This window comes from Ixodes scapularis, unplaced genomic scaffold, assembly GCF_016920785.2.
Source record: "Ixodes scapularis isolate PalLabHiFi unplaced genomic scaffold, ASM1692078v2 PGA_scaffold0__279_contigs__length_252992795, whole genome shotgun sequence".
In the NCBI taxonomy this organism is placed as follows: domain Eukaryota; kingdom Metazoa; phylum Arthropoda; class Arachnida; order Ixodida; family Ixodidae; genus Ixodes; species Ixodes scapularis.
The window spans coordinates 156477804-156500154 of NW_024609835.1; the positions used below are offsets into that span (position 1 = coordinate 156477804).

General features: G+C 46.3%; 1 protein-coding gene across 1 annotated transcript in view; it reads left to right on the plus strand.

The window, feature by feature from the left end:
• Positions 1 to 21750, plus strand: part of LOC8051494 (adhesion G-protein coupled receptor D1) — a 215315-nt gene extending 193565 nt beyond the window's left edge. Inside the window, exons 13-16 of the mRNA XM_029995101.4 lie at positions 13465 to 13550; positions 14780 to 14909; positions 15956 to 15997; positions 18619 to 21750. Coding sequence (XP_029850961.2) covers positions 13465 to 13550; positions 14780 to 14909; positions 15956 to 15997; positions 18619 to 18855 — 495 coding nt within the window. The 3' untranslated portion in view covers positions 18856 to 21750. The remainder of the gene's footprint in view (positions 1 to 13464; positions 13551 to 14779; positions 14910 to 15955; positions 15998 to 18618) is intronic.
• Positions 21751 to 22351: the final 601 nt, after the last annotated feature.

Sequence of the window (22351 nt, forward strand, 5' to 3'; positions counted from 1 at the left end):
TCCGAATCCATGGCGGACCCGACGGCACTAGTGGTAAGCCTCTCTGACTTCGTGGTGGTCGCCCCAGATGGTCGGTCTCTCATGTCATCGCGAGATACGCATGTTTACAAACAAACCGGTGCGCCCCTAGCGGACGCTACCGGCGCCGTGCATGCGCGATGGAGTTTTGGCAAGAAGCTCACCTCGCCCATAAACAGACCATTGGGAGGCGATGTTGTCGTCGTCGGTGTGAGTCTCCGTGCTTTTTTTCGCGTTAGAATTGGTGACTCCACATCTGCCTGGCAATGTCTCATTACTTTAGCGGCCTCAGCGAAATTAACGAGGCTCGTTTCACCGCAAAACGTCGCGTGAGTAATGTGACATGCGGCGATTCATTCCGCGTGGACGCCACAGAATGAGCGCTAAAGCCCGATTCGCATGATGAGATTCTGCTTGCAATTTTCAGTCACGAGGTGTCTCGGGCTGCAAAAACGTGGACCGTTGCTGAGATGGTCGATGTCGATACTGAAAATCGCAAGCAGTACCCGACCAAGTGAATCAGGCATACCAAGTCGATGATGGCCACTGGTAACAATGTTCAACATCTCCTTATATCTACTGTTTACACCGAGCCTACTTACCCAAACTCACCTTCATATTTGAAAGTCTTTTGAGGCCCGCATTGACGTCTTATCGCAATAAACCCTTTCCGAAATTCAGTGCCATCTGGTGGTTTGTAAAGCAGTTTAGGTTTTGCCATATCAATGGCGGAAATGAACTTGTATCGGCACCGTCACTTTCGCAAGTCAACAGTACGCGAGGAATTGTTCAGTGAGTTCTTTCTCGATCACTTTCAGTTCGACGGTGACCAAGAACCTGCATTCAGAACAAAGGTCCACCCATCTCAAATGCCTCAAAACAATTCTATACACCAACGTGCTTTAAAGCAGATTGTGTGCCGCACACAGATTGACTGAATCTAAGTTATTAGAAACAAACGCTTACGTAGCTCTTGTGTTCCATTCCTACGTCGCGCCGTACTAACCCCCCGAATGTACAGGCCTCGCAAGATCCGCTTAGGAGCATCTTCAACATCTTCTTTTATCAGTCACTAGAAGGCCGCCATTCGTATGGCACAGATGCTGTTCCACTGATGATGATTGTGATCAAAGTGGCCAGACGGAATTTCGAAAAGGGTCTATTACCGGGTCAACGTTTGGTGTACGGGTCGCTGTAGTTTGAACGAGAAGGCGACGACAAGCAGAAACGTTTGAAAGAGCAGACGGCAGTTTGAACGATCAGGCATCCGCATGAACTTGAAGACGCACTGAACGTAGTCCGCATGTGGTCCGCACAACTTGAAGGTTTTTCTACCTTCATGTTACAAAAAAACAAATAAATTTGACGACAACTAGTATCCGTGAATAAACCCAAAGTGCTTCCCGCACAAGCAATCATGGTCCGACGGCGTCTGGTTTTTATTTTTATTGCACCTATCAAACATCCTCGGACGAACCGAGCAGCAGAAGACACATGAAGACTGACCTTCGAATCTTTCCCGACTCTTTTGCGGCGTTTCGACGAGAAGGCAGGTTGTTTTTTTTGTGTTTTCGTTTCTTTCAGAACAACACAGGAATGCACGTCCCGCAGGGTGACTTCCGCCCACAGCCCGAGATCGGAAGTGCGCCCGATTCGCCGACACCACGCCGTGACGTAACAGAGCTGAGTTCGTGTATAAAGGGCAGCTTTTAGCGTTCCCGTTTAGCGGTTGCTGCGGAACCGCAACTTACCGAGTCTGCTCGTTGAGCAGCGGGTATATCGACACCCTTGTCGGAAGAAGCAGCGCAGCTAACTCTCCACGCAATAAGAAAGGCGCCCGCATCCGAAAGCACAGCCACCTCTTGCCTTTAAAGCTTTCCCCAAATACGATATGGTTTCGCCAATACTGGAAACTCCCCCGAAAACCTATGGGAGCGGCGGCGAACGTGACAGTGGCGCCTCTAGCGGACTCGGAGTCTACGGAAGCAGACGATGCAATGGGAAAGTATAGGTTCTGCGACGTCCTCGTGCTTCGCGTGCCCCGTTTCGTCACCCCAACAACTTTCATTACGGTCAATCCGCTTGCAAAGCGGAATCCACTGATCGCAACTGCAAAGACAATCAAATAACAACGCGCGCAGGAACAAAGATAGAGCAGTTTATTTAGAGGTGTCGAACGCCACTCAGGGAGATTACACGCGTTTGAAGCGCATCTGGGAAGCGGGAAAAAAAGTGTTTAGCTACTCCAACTACGTCGTAAGAGGTTACTGTTTGTCCGTTACAAACTACGTTGTCATAATTTCTTACCTAAAGAGGTGATTATTTAAACGTGCGGAGAACAAAATGTTAAAATTACCAGAGCAAGCGCACAAGCCTCTGCAGCTTCACAAGAACAAAAAGTAACGAGAAAAATGACCGTGCAAACACTTTCCGAAATTCGCAGAAAAGATGAGGTCCGCATCCCAGACAAAAATAAAGATAAATGGGGAACAGTCGCGAACAACGGTGAATGAATAAAAAAAGTTAGCAGAGGATACAAAGATAAAATCACCCAGAAAAGACCTCCTTCAACGAGGACGATCGCACGGGGCGTTAATAAGACCATTGAAAATTAGCAGGTGGTGCTCGCCGTTGGTGTTGAGTCCACAACAAACAAAGCGGGAGGAACACGACGAAACTATTAAGAAAGAAAAGAGCATCACTTTTTTTTTTTAGTTTCTCGTTACACGTTTGTTTCTTTGCTTTCGCGGCGTTGGTAGGAACTAAGTGCAAACCAAATGAAAGGAATAACGTAGTTCAGCTCACACTGCCCGGTAAATTAGAGCCACACGCTGCAATCTGCTCCGTGCTAACAGTGTGACCTTTTTTTTGCTTTCGCATTTCTTTTCCCAGTGACTTTGGCAGGTTGTTTATTTATTCGCTTGGCGAAGCAGTTCAAAAGTAAGTTCAAATACTTGATGACGTATATGTCCAGGCAATACTTGCACACCGTGTCTGTTTTTAGTGTCGATCAGCGGCCTCAAGTGCGTTTTCAGCTGAACGTCTTCTCTGGTGAAATATATCAGTGAAATGTCTGTCGAAGGCACGGCTGAAGTTACCGGCTAGGTGACGAGTTAAGTCTTAATGCGGTGTCAGTTTCGCGTACGAGTATTTTTTGTTCTTCAACACAATGTCTTTCGATGTGTTTCATGTTTATGATAGCAAGCATGATAACAGATTTGACTGGCTGCCCACCCGGCGACATAGGACTGGGTGTTCTATAGTGCATCTGGTCTGCCGTCCGTGAAGTTCTTAGCGATCTCCGCGGAGTTGTCATAATCGTCTGTTGAGGCGTCAGTGGCGATTTTGAAGCCAGACTTCGATATCTCTTCGAGCTTAATTTGAAGTAACTTAATTACTCACGTTTATTTTTGGTCTTTGGGAAGCGGAAGAAGGATTTTCCACCACATCGCAAAAACTTGTTTTTGCGGTGGTAAGCAGCGCATGGCATGCCTGCCATCTCCAAGTATGCGCTGGTGTATGCCCGCAGGCGGCCGGTTGATTAACCAACGATAACCCATAGCTGACGTAACCGCGTACTCAATTAAAATCCGAATAGAAATAATAATAATAACATTATAATAATGTGTATTTTCCGTTCAATACAGGAATGAAGGAAACAGAGGAAAAAGCTGTATAACAGCTTGACGGAGCCCCCTGCTCCCTTACAATTCCACATGCCAAATTAAGCTCGTTACACAAATGTGTAACGAGCTTACACTTTTTAGTATCTTTATTAAGTATCAAAAAGTACATGTAAAGATTTCGGATCAGAAACTCGAAGGAAGGCGAACATAGGAGGTTATCATTAACGAATGTAGGAAAAAAAAAATATAACAAAGTTGCACACGGTCCTCCAGATGTCCGGGCATAGCGTAGCAGACGAACCGGTGGTACTAAGCGACGAAGCAAAGGAAAGTAAAAACTAAGCCAAACATGGCAAAGCAAAATACACGACGGTTCGAACGTCAAGTAAACACAAGAAAGAAAAAAAAACATAAACGCAGGAGGAAGAAAGACCGCGGCGGCGTAGCGTCTTCTCAAATATAGAGAGAAAGTAGACTTCGAAAAATGGAAGCTTTTTTTTTTTTTTTTTTGTAACTCCGTTTTTATTAGTTTTATCGATAGCGCAAGATTTGCATGTGCACAATCGCCCTCTTACGGAGCATACTAATATCGCAGTAACGTACGAGGTTCGAAAGTGTCTTTTGCTTCTTCATCTGGAGACGATCGGGATTAGCCAGATCGCCTATTCGACGAAAAGGTTTTAAGCAATACATTGATGAGAAATTGGAATTGCAACAACAAAACGAATGGATCGGAAAGAACAGTAAAGTTTTACCGTAGCTAAGTTCGGAAATTGTTTTACGTTGCCCTTTTTCAAGAAACAGGGCGAAGGTACATTCGTGTTTTGACTCGCTTACGTAAGTTCTGACAGTGTTTTTTTCAGGAGAGCTCGAAAATTGCTCCCTACAAGCTCTAAACTTTTTCCCATGCGAAGAAAATGTCCTTCACTCATAAGGCTGCATCTATTTTTTAACATTCAAAGCAGCGAATACCCATGACAATTTTTTTCATTGGTCACCTCGCACGGAGATAGTCAAAACCAATCCGTTGTGGAGAATTCTTCTGCTAGCGAAGACTCCGAGCTCGCCAGGGGCGCTACAATCACTTTTCGCCTGCGCTCCGTGGGAGTTGCCAGTTCTGGCTTGCATGGTATTTGCTGTCCCTACGCCATTCGGCAGGTGCCATCCGGTTCTGAACGAGACGGCTAGATTCACGGACAACTTAAGAAACGCATGGCCTCGCTTGTTATGCTCACATTCTTGCTTCATAATTCGTTATTCACCCCTTTTAATTGGCAAATATTCAATGTTATAGGCTGTGGAGCAACGATGACATGCTCGGGGCTCACCACGCCCTACGTTTCTTAAGCTGTCAATAATTTTCGAAGAATTGTCTGGGCCGAGAAGGGTGGAAATGCTGTCCGAATGCGATGACGTCCGCTGAAGGCGTTACACAGAACGAGAGAGCAGGCTGAGCGAGCCCGCATTTCAATACAAACACAAAACAACACACACGCACACATAGCTCCGTATCGAGAGCTTCTACCGTGCAAGGAAGGCAAGCCGCTCCGTTTAAGTGTCATTTCCACTGGCTATTTTCTAATCTGTGTTCTGATTCGTATAGATCGTTTTATCGTGGGTAGAGGAATTTTAAAAGCGAGAGAAAAGAGGAGAAAGGGCTACCAGCGCTTTTCCTCTTGCTGGTGCTTTAGAAAAAGTGAAAGTCCCGGATGAGAGGCTTCGCCGGTGTTGGGTGTATGCAGTTCACGAACTTCGTTAGCGCTTTCTTCTTTGTTTTAAACTTCCAAACTCAATTAAAGCAACGAGCTTGGATGGCGACAGTCCCCCGGTCATTGGCACACCCTTGTTCGGTTATAGGGTTGACGAATAAGGACAGAAAGCGTCGAATACTGTCCGAGGACCTATGTCGCTTGCACGGAATCCGGCAAGGCAAGTCCGCTTGCAGTCTCTTTAAGCTCCACCCCGATCTCCGGCGGCACCACGGTCTCTAGCGGCAGTGGGTTGCGTCCCTGAACCGAAAAGACTTCCCGAAAACGCCATCCTCTCAACTGTGCTCGAAACATTTCGTGAATTGAGCGTGCACCGAACTTAATACCCTTAATGAACATGGGGTACGGTGCTACGGTCGCAAGGTGCGTGCAAGTTTTCTCTAGCTAATTGCTGTTTCAACTTGTAACTTTTTGTAACTGAATTTATCTTAATATCAATATTTTGATGTGCTGGCACTCACTCGATTTTATCATCTGCAACACTTAGTTGAAGGCTCATTTCCGCCGCTGAGTGTGTCTGGAAATTGTCGAAAAGTGTGAATATCGGTTTTTCCGAATCACAATCTCCTCGCGATACCAGAGAGCCGTGAACGTATGTTGACCGTCACAACGCCCCTAGATTCATTTATTTTCGAAATTAATACATAATGAAGCTGGAAAGAAACCTTCAATGTCTGTTGCTGAACGTTGAAACATGCTCATGCATCAATTTCGAATCGTTGAATCATTGATCGGCTCGCTCCGCCAATAGACCCGTCTCGACTTTCTTTTTTTCAGTTCTCGACAAAAAAACACACTAGTCGACACGGGATCCTTAAATAAAACGTTTATAAACACCTTCAAGCCGTAGTGAGCTGCCTTCGATCGTTCCCTGCAATATTCTTATTTCGCGCGTCCTTGTTCGCATTATATTTCATTGTTGTGGACGACACGAAACACCAAAAAAACATTCTCGGTGTGCTTCATCTAAAACGACGAAAAATCTGAAGGAAAATTCGGTTGCTCTCAAATGATACAATATTTGGTACTCGCCTCCAATTTCTATCTGTGGCGCGTTCAGTGCCGCACTTCCTACGTCGCCGCACTGGCGCATGCCATAATGCGGGACAACAAAGTTCTTAATAAGTTGAAAAACGCCACCCGCGGCACACGAGAACGCAAGGGGCGCACTAAGTCGGATACCCAGCACTTTAGGGCACCGAACTAGCACACCCAACGCGGGAGCGGCGCCCAGAAGAACACTTTCGCCAACGTTTCTGACCACTCGGCATGGCCGCGGAACCTGACAGTCGCTAGGTGGCGCTACAGTGTTCAAAATGGCGCTCCCAACGATAAAACGGTCTGCCGTTTTATCGTGGAACGATAAAAGTTCAGTGCGCGCTCCATTCACAAAATGTTCCGAGCACAGTCGAGAGGATGGCGTTGGGGAAAAGTATTTTCGGTTTCCGACGCAACCCGCTGAGATCGGGGCATGTGGAAAGCGATGGAGCTTAAAGACACTGCAGCCGCACTCGCCCTGCCGGATTCTGTGCAAGCTATATAGGTCCTCGGACAGCATTCGCCGCTTTCTGTCGTTATTCGAGCGCCCTATAACCGAGCAATGGTGTCCCAATGACCAGGGGACTGTCGGCATAGAAGGCCGTGGCTCTAATTAAGTTTGGGAGTTTAAAACAGAAAAGGAAGAACGAACGCAGTTGGTGAAATGTATACACCCAACGCCGGCAAAGCCTCTCATCCGGGACTTTTCACTCTTTGGAACGCACCAGCAAGGGAGAAAGCGCCGGTAGCCCTTTCCCCTCTTCTCTCTCACCCTCTTTCAGTAAAACTGTCTGTAAGATTCTTCCCCAACTGTCCACTTTTATTCACCCGTCCCTCGCTGCGCGGCAGGGACGCAAAGGAGATCAGAAACTCTATCCCGCTTGAGGTTATCAGCGAAACACACCGCGGTCAAGCCACTTTGTGTCCCCACAGCTCTCCTAACATGAGCAGGAACGCAAGGACGGGAGCGTCAATAGCCCTACATAATCGGCTACTTCCGCGTGGAGAAGGAGGCCGGTAGTTTACCTGGAACAAGGGTGGCCGTGTCTAGACGCCCAGACCGCTGCCCCCCCTCCAGCGGGCTCCTCGTGCTTTCCCGCACGGACGCCGTTAGCACTCGGAATTAATTGGATGGGGATTTTCCCGAATCGAATTACTTCCACCTCGCCTCTCTCCCTGCATCCCGACGCCGGAATCGCCTACTCGGGCTTTCCTTCCGGGGCCGTGTTCCTAATGAACTGGCCCTGCGGATGACGCCGTGGGGGGAAAGAAGAAGGAGGGGAGAGTCTTGTCGACCTGGGCCGATGGGCACGCCAGGCTGTTTGCACGCCAGAGAGTCTATAGTCCCGTAATCGAACCGAGGACCTTTGTACTTGCACCGGGGATTCCTACGTCGACTTCATTTGTCGTGTTTTCTTTTTTTCTTTTCTTTTTTTATTGCAACAAAGGGCGCCGCTTCGTTAGCAGTATACGGCTCGATTGATTAGTGCGAAAGGAATCAATATGTGTTATCTGCCCGCATGAAAGGGAATTTCTGTCACCGGTTTAGGGATTTGAAAGGGTCCCTCCCTGACGGTCTGCCATCCCGTTTCTGTGTGTTGGGCTACAACGCGCGCTCTAATTCACAATCGGGAACGGGAGACAGTGGTGCGTCGCCAAAACAATTGCGACAATAAATTTATTCCGTTCTCTCTCTCTCTCTCTTCCTCTCTCTCTCTCTCTATATATATATATGAAGAAAGAGAGAGGAGAGGGAACCGCTCTTTTTCTCTTTCCCTTTCCCTAACTTTAATGCAATAAATTCAATAATCACTTTCTCCCCTCTTCGTTCACGATATTACTACGGCTGCATTTGTCAATCTTCACTCATTCCCTTTATATATATATATATATATATATATATATATATATATATATATATATATATATATATATATATATATATATATATATATATATATATATAAACGAAATTGTGCAGATGAATGAACCGTACTTAATCCAATGAATTAAAGAATCCAAGTTTCCAGGAACCCGCCGAAAGCCAAAAAACGGCGGAGCCAGGATTTGAACTCTGGGCCTCCCAATGTCCGGTCGGGTGTGCTAACCACTACACCACTCCACCTTGGCTTCCTGGCGTTTCCTACCTGTCTTATTAATGCACAAGAAACGAAATGTATCCAATCGGAGGTGTTCTGGAAACACACGCCGCCGCGTGGAACGCGGTACGACGCTTAGTGTCACGTGGTACGTGCTCGTTTGTGCTCCAGAAATCCTCCCACTGTTTGTCTCGCCCCGTGTACATGTAGCAGTGTTGCGGAATGGGCACCCCCATTCCATTCCAACTCCATTCCAGGGAATTAGTGTTTTCGATAATTCCATTCCTTTCAACTCCTAGGAATGGGGACACTGGGCCCATTCCCACTCCTGGAATGGCTGAATCGTTCCATTCCATTCCTTTCATTCCTAAACGTAAAAATTGGCACTTGACAGGTGCATTGCGTTGCAGGGTTGGGCAGAAATAGTCAGAAATGTAATTAAAAATACAAATACTGGGACAGATGAAAATAGTAGCTAAAATACTGATACTCAAATATATCTGTTAAAATGTATCGCGATATGTATCGGAAATACTTTTTAAAAAGAGTCAAAACTTAGGAAAATCAAATACAGGAATACGATTTAGGGGGGGCAGAAACACAAATACTGATAATGCAATACATTTTTCAAATTTCTTTGAGACGCCAACTGAGATTAGGCTTTAAGTTTGAAGTGGAAGTTTTTTTGTTTTTTTTTTATCCCGAAATTACTTTCCCACAGGCTTGGAGCTTCGCCTTAAATGTAGTGGTTCCAGACGAAGAGGAGTCTTCAACGGGTTCAAAAAAACGTTCCATCAAGGATTGACCGCGATCCCTTCCCTGGCATCCTGTCTGTCTGACCAGTGATGCGAAAAGACCTTGACCTCTAAATAAATTCCATCAAAACATCATCACTTCGCTGCCCATAAAGGGCGCTCCTGTCAACACTGATCACATGACGTCACGGCGGAATGAACAAGTATTCTTGTATCTGTAGGTGTTGCCGTGAACATGAATCTTTACCCACGCTGCTGTATGAGAGGACAATACATACTTTCGTTGTAGGGGACCTCGTTCAAGACCATGCAGGCAGTTGCATTTGGAATTTTCGAGAATAGTGTTGCGAAGTTTTGCTCGCGCGAGTATTTAGTCTAGCTTCGCTTTATGTTTTTGCCTTCTCCGAGAGTTCTTTCCGTCTCCACGGGACGGCTGTTGGGTTGCACCGGAGTCGGGGGGCCCCAACTGGGAGCGAACGTGAACGCTGTAACGCTACACATAGTTTATAGAACCCCGTGTTGGAAACGTTTTTTCTTGTGTATGTTTGCATTTGGGATCTCTACTTCGGAGGTGGTTTTACTCTGCGTATGTATAATAACTTCTGTGTCTAAGAATGTGCTTTCTATTGTTTATGGCTGCTCTTGTGGGCTTCGTTTGGAATGTGTTGTCTCGTATATGCGCTTGTTTTTGGAATGTTCGTATTTGCTTTGGGATCCGAGCCTTTTGATTGGCGCTAAGAAAACCTCTCTTGATTGGTCCTTCCAAAACTTTCTGATTGGTGGGCTGGAGGAGCCTAGAATGCTGCTGAACTCAATATAAGCGGCCACCGAGGGACTGCAAGGGACTTGGCTCCTGGATACCAAGCCTTGGACATCTCACTGCCTCTGGAAAACACACCTGCACGTCCGACCCCCCTTCAGCTGTGGGGCCGTCCGCCCGCTGGCTCGCAAACTTGGTACCCTTACGGCTGTGGAGGAGTTCGGCTCACCCGCCTTTGTGTGGAACCTTGTTTGTCGAGTTTGGCTGTGGTCGGGGCCCCCGCTGAGGGTGTGTGTGGTCAAGGAGGACGACAGGGAAAGTTTCCTTAGGTTAGGATCATTCCCCCAACATTTATTGACGAATTGGCCATATCTGTCGTAAAGATTTTATATCTGATCATTTAAATAAACAGTTGTTTGTTAACATCAAGATCGTTCATAAACGGAGAAGACACCTAGCATTTTCTTCGTTACAATAGGGTGGACCACCTGAAGCATCCTGGGGCACATGCCTTATCTTCTGTTAGGGTTGAGAAATCGATACTGTGGCATCCCTGTTGTGACGGTCCTACCTGCCGACCTTCCGCCTCCAACCATGAATGGCAGTCCTCAAGTTTCGGCTAGCATCATCCAGACAAAGACCTGTGGATTGCGACCTGAGATGGCCGGCACAGGTGTGAGCTCTCCGAGAAACAGCGCGCTTGAGACGAGTCGCAAGAGTACGAAGTCTGGGTCGGCACAGCGAGGCCACGTCTGGCCTCCTTCCTGGGTATCGGATCACCAGAGCAGCGGGTCAGGTTCACGTCGACTGATGACGTGCCCTTGAGCTGTGCAACAGGCGCAGACGCATTCGGATTTCTGTTGAACTTCACATGTGAAAGGCGCCACCGCCGTCCCCCTTCCCTTCCCTTTTTGTACCTTGCTTTGACGCTTGTTTTTTGTATGGCATTTTTTGTGTATAAGTCTGTTTGGGCTCCACGCGGGTTTGCAGTTTCCAGCTCATTTTAATTCTGAACAACTGACTCGCTGACCAACTCAATATAGCTAAACGTAAAAAAAAAATTAAATTAATAAAAAAATATAAAGAACCGGGCCCCATTCCATTCCATTCCGGGCAAAAGGCATCTAATTCCATTCCATTCCCCTCAACTTTGCCGCCATTCCATTCCCATTCCATTCCGGGGTCGCGAAAATGTGGAATGATTCCGGAATCATTCCAACTCCGGAGTGGCAACTCCGCAACACTGACATGTAGTAGTATTCTTTTGTTTTATGAGCTTTTAGAGACACGGTATCATCATCATCTGCGAGAATCAAGAGCCACGTTATTGAATATACAACACGGGCACTTCACACCATCGTACGTGGTCTCCGAGGAGGATATAAACGAAATTGTGCAGATGAATGAACCGTACTTAATCCAATGAATTAAAGAATCCAAGTTTCCAGGAACCCGCCGAAAGCCAAAAAACGGCGGAGCCAGGATTTGAACTCTGGGCCTCCCAATGTCCGGTCGGGTGTGCTAACCACTACACCACTCCACCTTGCCTTCCTGGCGTTTCCTACCTGTCTTATTAATGCACAAGAAACAAAATGTATCCAATCGGAGGTGTTCTGGAAACACACGCCGCCGCGTGGAACGCGGTACGACGCTTAGTGTCACGTGGTACGTGCTCGTTTGTGCTCCAGAAATCCTCCCACTGTTTGTCTCGCCCCGTGTACATGTAGTAGTATTTTGTTTTATGAGCTTTTAGAGACACGGTATCATCACCATCTGCGAGAATCAAGAGCCACGTTATTGAATATACAACACGGGCACTTCACACCATCGTACGTGGTAAAACCTAACTGGGTTTCAAAATGATAAGAGTGGAGTTACGAAACCACTGAATGGCAGTGAACTCGCGACATTGTGACATCTATTTCTCAATCCAATCCATAAAAAAAAAACATAAAAAACATGAGTGTATTTTTTTTTTTTTAAACCAATCATTCCCATCTTAGGGAACAGGTTTGGTAAATGGAGAGGCCAGAAATACGCTTATACCTAAGGACAAAGTGTCGATGTGAGTCAATGCATGACATGAGGATGGAAACTGTCCTATTCAGCTTCACGCAGCAACTTATTTGTAGGGGCAAACATATTTTCGACTTTGTCATTTTGCAATCTCTCTCGATAAATCGCAGTGTTTGACTCCCCGAGTGTTTAGTAGGAAACTAGACGCACGGAAATGTTTTTAGAGTGAAGGGCGTTGAAAATGTAAACTTACGCAAGCAGTTTGAGATGAGATACTATGGGCCTTTCCAATAACTGCTTTCTACGCAATGCCATCTTTGCCTATAGGCCCGTTTCTCTCGGCCAAGGGGTGAGGGACTGTAGCGTCCCGGAGGCGCGACCAGAAAAGAGGCGGCTCCGCTAGCGTCCGTGAGACGCGACAATTTAACTTAATGCTGACGTGGTGCGGCGTCCTAGCGTCCCGTCATCATGCACGATACACGGGCGTAAACTGACTGCGGGACGCAGCGCGACGCACAAGGGAAACGCGACCTAAAGATATTCGTATTTGCTCGAAAGGGGCGCTGCTCAAAACTTGAGAACTGCAGGTATGCTGGGCCGTGAAATGCGTTCTGAGCGTTCGCGGTAGCTCTTTTCCCCGAAATATGGGCGCCGCGTACGCATCCACAGCTCCGGAGACAGCACTTTTTGTCTGGGTGATAAGCGCCGGAAAGGTCCATACCTTGTTTTATCATAACCTAGAGCGCTCTCAAAGGCAAAACGCCAGACAAACACAGGCGCGCAACATTCCAAATACACGAGGTCACTGTGCGTGATTTATTTAGCCGATGATAACGTACCTGTGAAAAGCGCCACGAAATTGCGGTTTGGCCGCTGCTTGTTTGGCCCTACCAGCTCTTAGCGGCTTCTGCACTCCGAGTTAAGGCGAAATGAAGTATATATTCTTCGCTTCTTCTGACGGTGGACTGCAGAGGACGCAAAGAGCTATGAAAGTTAATCCAATGCCGTGGGGGTGTCAAGTGAACTTCGGCCCGGGGGGGGGGGGGGGGGGGAGGGGGGAGGGAGGGGAGGGGAGGCTGCGACTTACGAAGCGCGTAGTCACGGGATAATTTCCCAGCGCTGGATCGGCTGGAACGATTTGTAGGGTGCGCTGCGGTCTGCCGTTAAGTGAAACTATTGCGCGGGGACCAGCAAGCAATATTTATATTCGATACCTCAATTTGTGCGTGCCGTTTCGACATATATTACAATCGCGTCAACAAATAACCGATTTCGGCCCAAAGCTCAGTTAGTTACACTCCACTTATGTCTACATTTTAAGCACTCGCAGTTCTTGCGAGCCAGTTGTTGCTATACTCACCAACCGGACTCGTTTGGTTTCAGGTAAACACAACCCTGATGGTCCTGGTGCTGAGATGCTTCTTCGCACAAAGGCCTGTCACGCACAAGACGGACATTGACAAAATTAGGTAATTATCGTAGCTCGTTTCTTTCAAATTTATATACAAACAAAAAAGAAAACGCCAGATTACTGAAGGCATAGTAATGTTAAGCCTTTCGATACCGACCGGGGCTAGAGTCACTGACTTAAGAAACGCAGCGTATGGCTTATTACCTTCACGCTCCTTGCTTCCTCATTTTATTCTTTAAAGTTATTATCGGCGAATGCCGTTATCTTATCACTCTCAGAGATGGCAGATGTAGTACTTACACCCGTCGTCTCAGGTATAACACCCCGAAATTACATTTCGACGTTCAATCTACTGACGTCGAACTGGCGCTCGCCACTTTGACGAGCGGCTTGATAGCTGTGTGATCAAACTTACCAAATAGCTAATGCACGTATCAACGACTACAGAAATACAAAAACATTGTCGTTTTTCAGCAAGGTCAACCAAACTTTGAGTGTGTTTTTTCTGTAGTCTTTACACGTACATCAGCCTTTGCAATGAGTTGTGTGACTGGAGTATCGAGCCGCTCGTGAAAGTTGGTATCGTCGGGTCGACGTCAGTGAACTGGACGTCGAATTGTAGTTTTTGGGGTATTCTATAGGACAAGGGGGGTGTAAGTACAACACCCCCTATTCTGGAGAGTGATTGGCTGGGGAGCGAGAGTAAGGTGGTCGACACTCGGCACGCTCGGCACTTGTTGATGCGTCCGTGACTGCAGCTGAGGGCGAAACCGAAGGTGTACTGAGAAGATCAGGAAGTCTTAGAACACTATTTTTGCACATCCGATATGGTACGAATGGCCCTCCGGTGCGAACTGCGATTGTGGGAGTCTTCTGCGGTGCACTTGCGGATTTCGTACCGTAGGGCCCATCATACCGTATCGGATGTGCGAAAACTGTTCCCTAAAACTTCCTATTGAGTATCACATTACGGGTGTTCGACGGTCGGAGAGTAATGCACCATCTAGACGCACTAGCTCTAGGTATACTTTGTGAAAGGTCAGAGGCGGTTTCTTTTTTTTTTTTCAAATGCAAAACGCGTTGTTTTTTAGCACTTGCTACGAAGGTATTCTCCTGAATCATAAAAATGCATACTCCAGTTTCCGCGCGAGGTTTAGCGTATAATTTGCCATAAACGGAATACTCGTACACTTTAAGGTTCCTCATAGCTGTACGGGTTATTATGCTATGCTGCATATCTGTCGTCGCACAGTAAGTATAGTGATCGAATAATATTCTTATCTTCAGATGTTCCTTACGAGCGGGCGTCGTGCTGCTGCCATTGCTTGCCGTGAACTGGTTCTTCGGAGTCTTATCGCTGGAGAACACGTCAACTGCCATCTTCGAAGGGGTTTTTGCCTGCACGAACAGCCTTTTGGTGAGCCCTAGAAACTTCGTTTTTTTGGTGTGCGTCGTTGTTTTTGTGTTTTCTAAACGTCAACTTTGTGTGTTTAGTTTATTGGAGCCAACGTGATCATCAATTTGAAGTCAAAGTTAAACGTGAACAAATTTTATCTTTGCTTATTTGTTAAAATAAAAACCGTTCACGGTGGGTATGTCGTGCAACTGGTTGTACATCTAGTCCGCGTTGGATAAGTTATTGCACCGAATGATGTATAATTTTGTAAGACGAGCGACTCGCGGCGTTGGAAGAACCATGAAACGATATTGTGTTCAAACTTAACTAACTGATCAATCTAAAAAAAAGAAACAGATATATATACGGCTGCGAGTTCATTTTTTTTGGGATCACAGAGAGTGTAAATCATGGCGAGCAATATAAGAGTCCCTGTGAATAAAGGAGTGTTATAATACCACAGCGAACAAGTAAAACGTCGTAGTCATTGTCTCTGCGCAAATCGTATTTTTGATGTAATCGTAATCAGTTTCGTGAGTCGCTGGTATCGTACGGTTCGTTGTGATTGGCTTTTATCTCTTTCCGATATCTTTTTTTGAATTTATCGTAATTCACCCGGCTTTTTTGTGGTGCCGGCGCAGCACAAACCAATGAGGTTTTCTGACTTAAGTTTCGGTTATCATCATTCCGTCCGCGAGTAGTTGGTCTCTCGTTTATGACCAGTTAGCCCGGTGATTAGACTATCTGAACTCTAAAACGGACTTTAGCACTTCACTTGCTTTGAATAAGACAAACCCAAGCCAGGAAAAAAACACCTGACAACATATTGTTACCGCCAGTTGAAAACTTTAGCACAGCTCGATTTATTTTGTTATTTTTGTTGTAACACTTTGCGCGTTTATCTAAAAACGCGTCCATTTTTTTGTATATTATGAACATAAAGGTTCGCGTCAAATGTCAATTACTTAACTTATGAAAACGCATATCTAATAATTCCTCTTGTGTTTTTTTTTTTTTTTTTTTTTTTGCAATGTAGAAATTTTGTCAATATTGGGTGTATTTTTCAGGGAATCTTCATCTTCGTGTTCTACTGCGCCGCAAACCCCGAGGTGAGACCACTTCCCTATGAACGATGAGTTGACTGCAGATGTAGGTTGACGTGTAACGAGAGGTTTAAATAAAAATAATTGTTGAAGACACAATATAGTGTCCGAACATTCCGGAGTAATATATCGGGAGGTGTTTTTAGCGTAGTCGGTGACATGTTAAGAGTAAAGTGGAAGCTCCTCCCACCTCTCTCCACTCCAGCCGAGTAATCGCTGGAGAGGAGGTCGCCTCCCCTGCAGCGTTCGCTCTGCCAAAGTGGAGAGAGGCGGGAGGAGCTTCCACTTTACTCTTAACCTGCCACCCACTAGTACCACCTAAAACCGTGGCTTTACGGCGACCGACACGATAAGGAAGCAAACGTTCCCCCCATTTGAAGAAATAAACAAAATAAATTACATTATGAATCTATTTTAGGCCAATGTTACATAATTGTTTGCACACGCGGCCACACAATTTTACTTCATTCTTAAATTGAAAACATACAAATAAAAATAGATCCTTTGCAAAATGTGGCCCATTTAGTAGCTGCTTCGCAAAATATCCGAGTTGGCCGTCTTTTGGCCCCGCACTCTGGGTGTCTATTGGACACGAGGGCCGCGTTTAGTCAGAGGTCGGGGGGCAAAAGTACGTGGGCGCGTTTGGGGGGGGGGGGGGGGGGGGGGGGGGGGGGGGAGATACCAACGCACGAGGTGTGCAAGGGGCAGCCAAACTTGCACGCCGTATAACTGCTTGTTCCGTGAATTCAGTTATCGCGCTTATCTTGGGCAGAAATAAGCGTAAACCGCAATTATTTTGACAAAAAAACGGCGGCGATTGTCGCCGGGCACGCGGCGATCCTTTCTGCCGCCTGTTATCTGTCCAGAACGTAGTGACGTCATTTATCTGTCCAGAGCGTAGTGACGTCATTGACGGCATCCCCGAGCTAGCTTAGGGGCGAGAAAGGGTCATCTCATCCCGCTAATGACGCCACTTTTGCTAGTATTTCTCTCGGCTCTTGCGCTTTCCTGCCGCCCACCTGCCGCAACGGACGGGTCTGCATGCGTCCAAATTTTAATTGTCTATTATGACGCTCCTACGAACAAACAGTAAAAGTATTAATGTAGACACCTTAAACATTATGTGTCTCAATTTTTCTGTCGACCCTACTATAGTAAGGTCCACAGAAAACTTAAGACACATAATTTTTAAGATAAGGTCCACAAAAAACTTAAGACATCATTTTTAGGTGTCTACATTATAATTTTACGGTTTGTTAAAATTCAAGGACCTCATTAGCTTCCCTTTAAGAAAGCGGTTACATGCGACATGCTATACCAGGTCTACTACTTTGCACGGAAATATATTAATAGTCAGTTCAATATATGCGTAAAACTACTTTCCCCATATTGGAGATGGCAGCTTTAAAGACGGCAACCCAAAAAGTAGCTCATTCGCATACATCAAAGACTCCGACAGCTGTTTCAGCGGGCTACAGGCTGTATCAGTCCATGGGTATCTGACTGGAAAGCTCCACTTGAATAAAGTTTCAGCGCGCACTCTCGTTCTTAAAAAAGGAGAAAAGCACATGTGTTGTCTATTGGGAAGTAGATTATACGTTTTCCAGTTGAAGCTTTGCTGCCGTAAATGGCCGGAAACTATTGACCATTTTATGCGATGTTTCTTGGTCAAAGAAATAATTCCCACACATACGAGATGCTGCGAAATGCACACCCAAGGAGAGAACTCGGAACGACATCCGTTGCGTGAGCGTATTCGTCCCCGTCTCCCTCATTCTGTACTGCGTCCCCCTCCGATTTACGTTTAATTGTCGGTTCAGCCCCTCATTCCTTCTTCTTCTCTGTCGACTTTCGGAGATTCCGATGAGGGACTTCTGCGTGAGACCGTTTTGTATACAACTGTATGGGTTGAAACTATAGCCTGTACGTTTCAGCTGTAAAAAAACAAACAAAAAAAAACAATACCATGTCTAGAGATTCGTCAGTTGCTGTCGTGAAACGTTGTCGCGCTTTTTTTTTTTTTTGTAATTTCTCACAATGGTTTATGAGGTTTTTTGTACACATCCTTTGTCTTGATTCTCAACATTATTTTAATTATAAGAAAACCACAAATATTGCACGTTTTCGCACACCTATTATAGAATCTGACAACAGCAAATACGCGTAATATTCCTCGCCACGCAGATTTTCGTGTGCATACCAGACGCAACAAATATCGGAATTGCCGAGCATGAGTTCGCAACCCGTCATGTTTAAAACTCCCTCGAAACGCTTCTTGTGTTTTTCTCGCTGACATCCGCATCGGAGAATGACACAGCGCTGTGATTTAACATATAGTAAATTATTGACTGCCATCGTCTCGCTGCCAGCCCAAAAACCCCTTCATACTTTTGCGCCGGCCTTATATGCAAAGGCCGGCGCAAAAGCGCTCTCGCGTAACTGAGTACCCTTGGCCGTCTCGCGGAGGTTGTGGCCAGAAAACAATAACACGCATGATATCTGGTCGGAAGTTTCGTACAACCAGCGTTCTCACACGCTTTTAGTGTGGCACAAAGGTGTGTTGTCATACGGGCACTTGGACGCGGTCGGCGAGTGCCCACTAACTTTCGGCGCCCTCTGTTCCACAGATTCGCTACACGTGGAACCTGGCGGGCTGGATCAAGACCCAGAGCCAGAAACGCCCGAAGTCGGGCGCCATCAAGCTCAAGAAGAGTTCTACGTTTTCGTCGCATGGCAGGCAGTCGTGCACGGTGTCGCCTACCGACGACGCGGCACGGTCCGACGTCCAGCCGCTGCTATTCGCGTCGGCGGCGCCCAGCGAAGACCTTCCGTCCTCGTCGTCCACCACTTTCCTCCGGGTTTGAGGAACACGCCGGTTTGCCGCCATTGGACATTCCTTTGCCACACCTCCAGCGCGACCGCCGTAGGCCGCGTCGAGCGGACAGCCAGTGAAATGCGACGCCCATGAGCGCAGAACTCAAGCTTGCGATGAGAAGCGATCTGCCTCTAACGTCCACGTAAGGGTCTCCGAACACAAGATTGAGGACCAGCGCAGGTTCCCCAAGAACCATTTCATCGGAGACTAAACTAACCCGTGGAGGGCCTACCAAGTTCACAGATAGTCTGATGTCCTGCACCTTCGATTTCCTATGCTGATGACAGGAGAGGTATTAGAACAGCGAATCTTTATCCTGAAAACAGTAGGCTGCTCATGGCGCTTGTAAGTCTTCTCAGACATAAGTTTCTTGAACCACAAGCCACATTTAACGAACATTGGTGAATGTCGAAAAAAAAACATGATTAGGAAATTTTCTGAAAATTTTTTTGAATTGTTAAAGGGATCGCGCGCCGTCGGACAGTGAAGTTCTCGACGCCAAGCACGTTGAGGGTTTTATGAAAAGAAGAGGGTGAGGTAGCCTCAGTAATTAAATATTACAATGCTTAATCGGTGATCTGACCGTACATGACCGTATAAGGTAAATTGTGAACTTCTAAATGTTTATTTAATCAAGATGCGCTAAGTTTACAAGATAGCAGAATCTCCCGGTAATCGGATTTAAATACTTAATTGCGCTTCCCCTTGACATTTAAAAGAAATCTAGCATTTAAGAAACAAGCGAGGCTCAATTGTTGCGAGTTTCACTAACCTGCCAATTACTGCAATATCTACGAGGTTCAATATCTACGAGGTTCACTAACCTGCCAATTACTGCATTTAGACACCTTTCCTTTTTTAGGGACAAATAAGAAAAAGAGATTACTATTAAAACAAATGAATTAGAAATATACCCAACTACATAGTCCGCAAATCGTTGCAAACTTTTAAAAGGAGGGCGGACAGCCGGGTATTAGCGTTTTATAATAACCCGCCACTTTTTTTTGCGGTCGTCCGAAAGGGTTATCAAACTAGACACAAGCGTAAACTTTTTATGTTAATAATATCAACGTTGCCGCTCAAACTGGCGTGGTTAATTGTAGGATTAATTTTTTATTGATAGCAATTCAAGCGTCTAATCAAACGCGATTGTTGGTGTAAACAAAAACAATGGACAATCCTTTTGTACGAATACTGGTGAATGAAGAGAAGGCTACAACCCCCTCGAGGTACAACATCGCGCTCAAACAAAACGTTATCGCCTAAACGTCACAAGGAGTCACGCCTAAAGCTGCCCTCTCAAAGCACACATCCCAAGGTATATTCATCGGGTACCTGAACATTTAGCGTCATACAAGAGTGGTTGCCACAGTGAGCACAGCCTGATGAAACAGACCCTCGAGGCGAATTTAGACCGAGACGTAAAGGAGCTTTAGATAAGCATAGCATCGATCATTGCTCAAGAGTGCTTCAACTAACAATATACCATAAGCATCTGTATATATCCTCAGCCGCTTTTAGACATGCCTTGGTATCGCACTGGGAAGTCGCAGTTTATGACGTATAGAAGAGCTTTTGTCTGTGTAACATGTGCCACAAACGCGTAGCGAGTCCAGAGCGTCCCATCCGTAATGCTTTTAAGGGACGGCGGGTGGCAAACATTGTGCTGGTTGTGCCAAATGTATTCGTAGTCATACCATCACGCGCACTCGTCATAAGTAGGCTTCCGTGTCTTGGGAATTAGTCCTTCAATTTCCACGGTATATTTTCTTTCTTTCTTTTTTTTGGGGGGGGGGGGGGGAAGCGTTAAGAGCTTGATTTTTTTTTTAATTCGATTTTTCCGCTGTCAGCATTATTTTCTTTTTTTGGGCAGGCAACTGGGGAATTATTGTTAGGGCTTATGTCGACAAAACAGGACATGGTTCACGGCCGGGGGATTCCCCAACCCCGAGAGAACACTGGCGGGAGCAAATACTCGGAAAAAATATCGCTACCAAGAAGAGAAAGCAACAAGGGGCGTGATACCCGAACCAACAAAACAGCCTCACGAATAGTTCGGTGTGGGTGTACATTCCGAGTCAACACAAAATAAAGCTTTCGATAAAGGTTCCTTTCCGTGAAGCTTGGGGGCTGTCTTATTCTAGGACAAGCTTCATTTCGGGGTCTTAGGTCTTTTCCCGTTTTTGATAAAAACCGGCTTAGGGAGGTTATTCCGGGAAAAAGGGGTGGGGAGGCGGGGGGAGGGGGGCGTCGGTATACACAAAACACACGGAACTCTATACTCCGTATCACCTTAAGTCCAGACGGAGCCCACGCTACAAGTTATTGAAACCACCCAAACAGCGTCAAACGCGCAAGTCACCAGGCCTTTTCTGCTTATGATTGGTTCGGCGATGATACAGCAAGGTCGGAAACGTGACGAACAACACCATGATGGTGCGCTTTTCACGCTGTCTGATTGGTCCTATCAGCTCGTACTGTCGGCTGCGTTTGGACCTAAGGTGAAACGGAGTAAAGTCATAAGTTGGAAGTAGACGGCAGTAGTTTCCTCCGTGTCCTCCGTTCACCTTCGATAGTCTGTGCTTTCGTGGTTCTCCGCATGCGTGACGTTCATCCTTTGACGACACCGCACTGTTCCTGCGCATCACTTCACATGAAAGAAAAGCCGAGGCCTTGCTATTTTTCGCAGCTGTATGAACCAGCAAACGCGCTCCGCGCGTTTAGATGCCGTACGGTATTCTTGTCGTTGACAGTAAGTGACTCGCATGTTTCTTTGTTGTTGTTTTTCTCGAACGCTGAAAGTTTTAGGGTATGATTTATGTTCTGTATACACATCTTGAAGCACATGTTTGGTTTGGATTCAATAAAAGCTTTCATAACCAAAGTTGAACAATGCGTGCAGTCATACGTTTTGTGCTAATATAATCGGGCTGTCCAAAGAACAGAACTGTGTAGAACGCGACGTTGAGAATGGCCACAACACGGTGCTGACCACCTGATAAACTCTAGAGTCACTCGATTCATTAAAAAGTACCCCAAATTTTTAACTGCGATAAGGAAACCTGTTATCGCGGCTGTCTCTTCCATTGCGAAGGTGATGAATGTCGCAGTGCTATTCTATCCCAACCGATATTCACACACCCTTGGAAATCGTACCATCCTATCAAAAGTATAAAGCTAAACGTTCCGAAGATGTTCATTCGGGGGCGTTAGCACGGAGTGATATTCCCAGCTGATCTGTGCCCGTTTACTCGAAGCCGGTTAACTTTAACCGCGGTTAAGAGTTAACCGCCCTTCCCTACTAGGTACCTACAAGTACCTAGCCAAGTTTGATGAGGGCTGGATGAGCGATTGCTCCGTGTTTTATTATGGGGTGGTAGCTGGTGTCACCTACTCGCTGTAGCGAATATAAGTGGCTTCCGTGGAAAGGTTCCCGAAAGGGGGGACCTAAAAAATGCGCGCTGCCTGGTTTTCGCGACGCAACG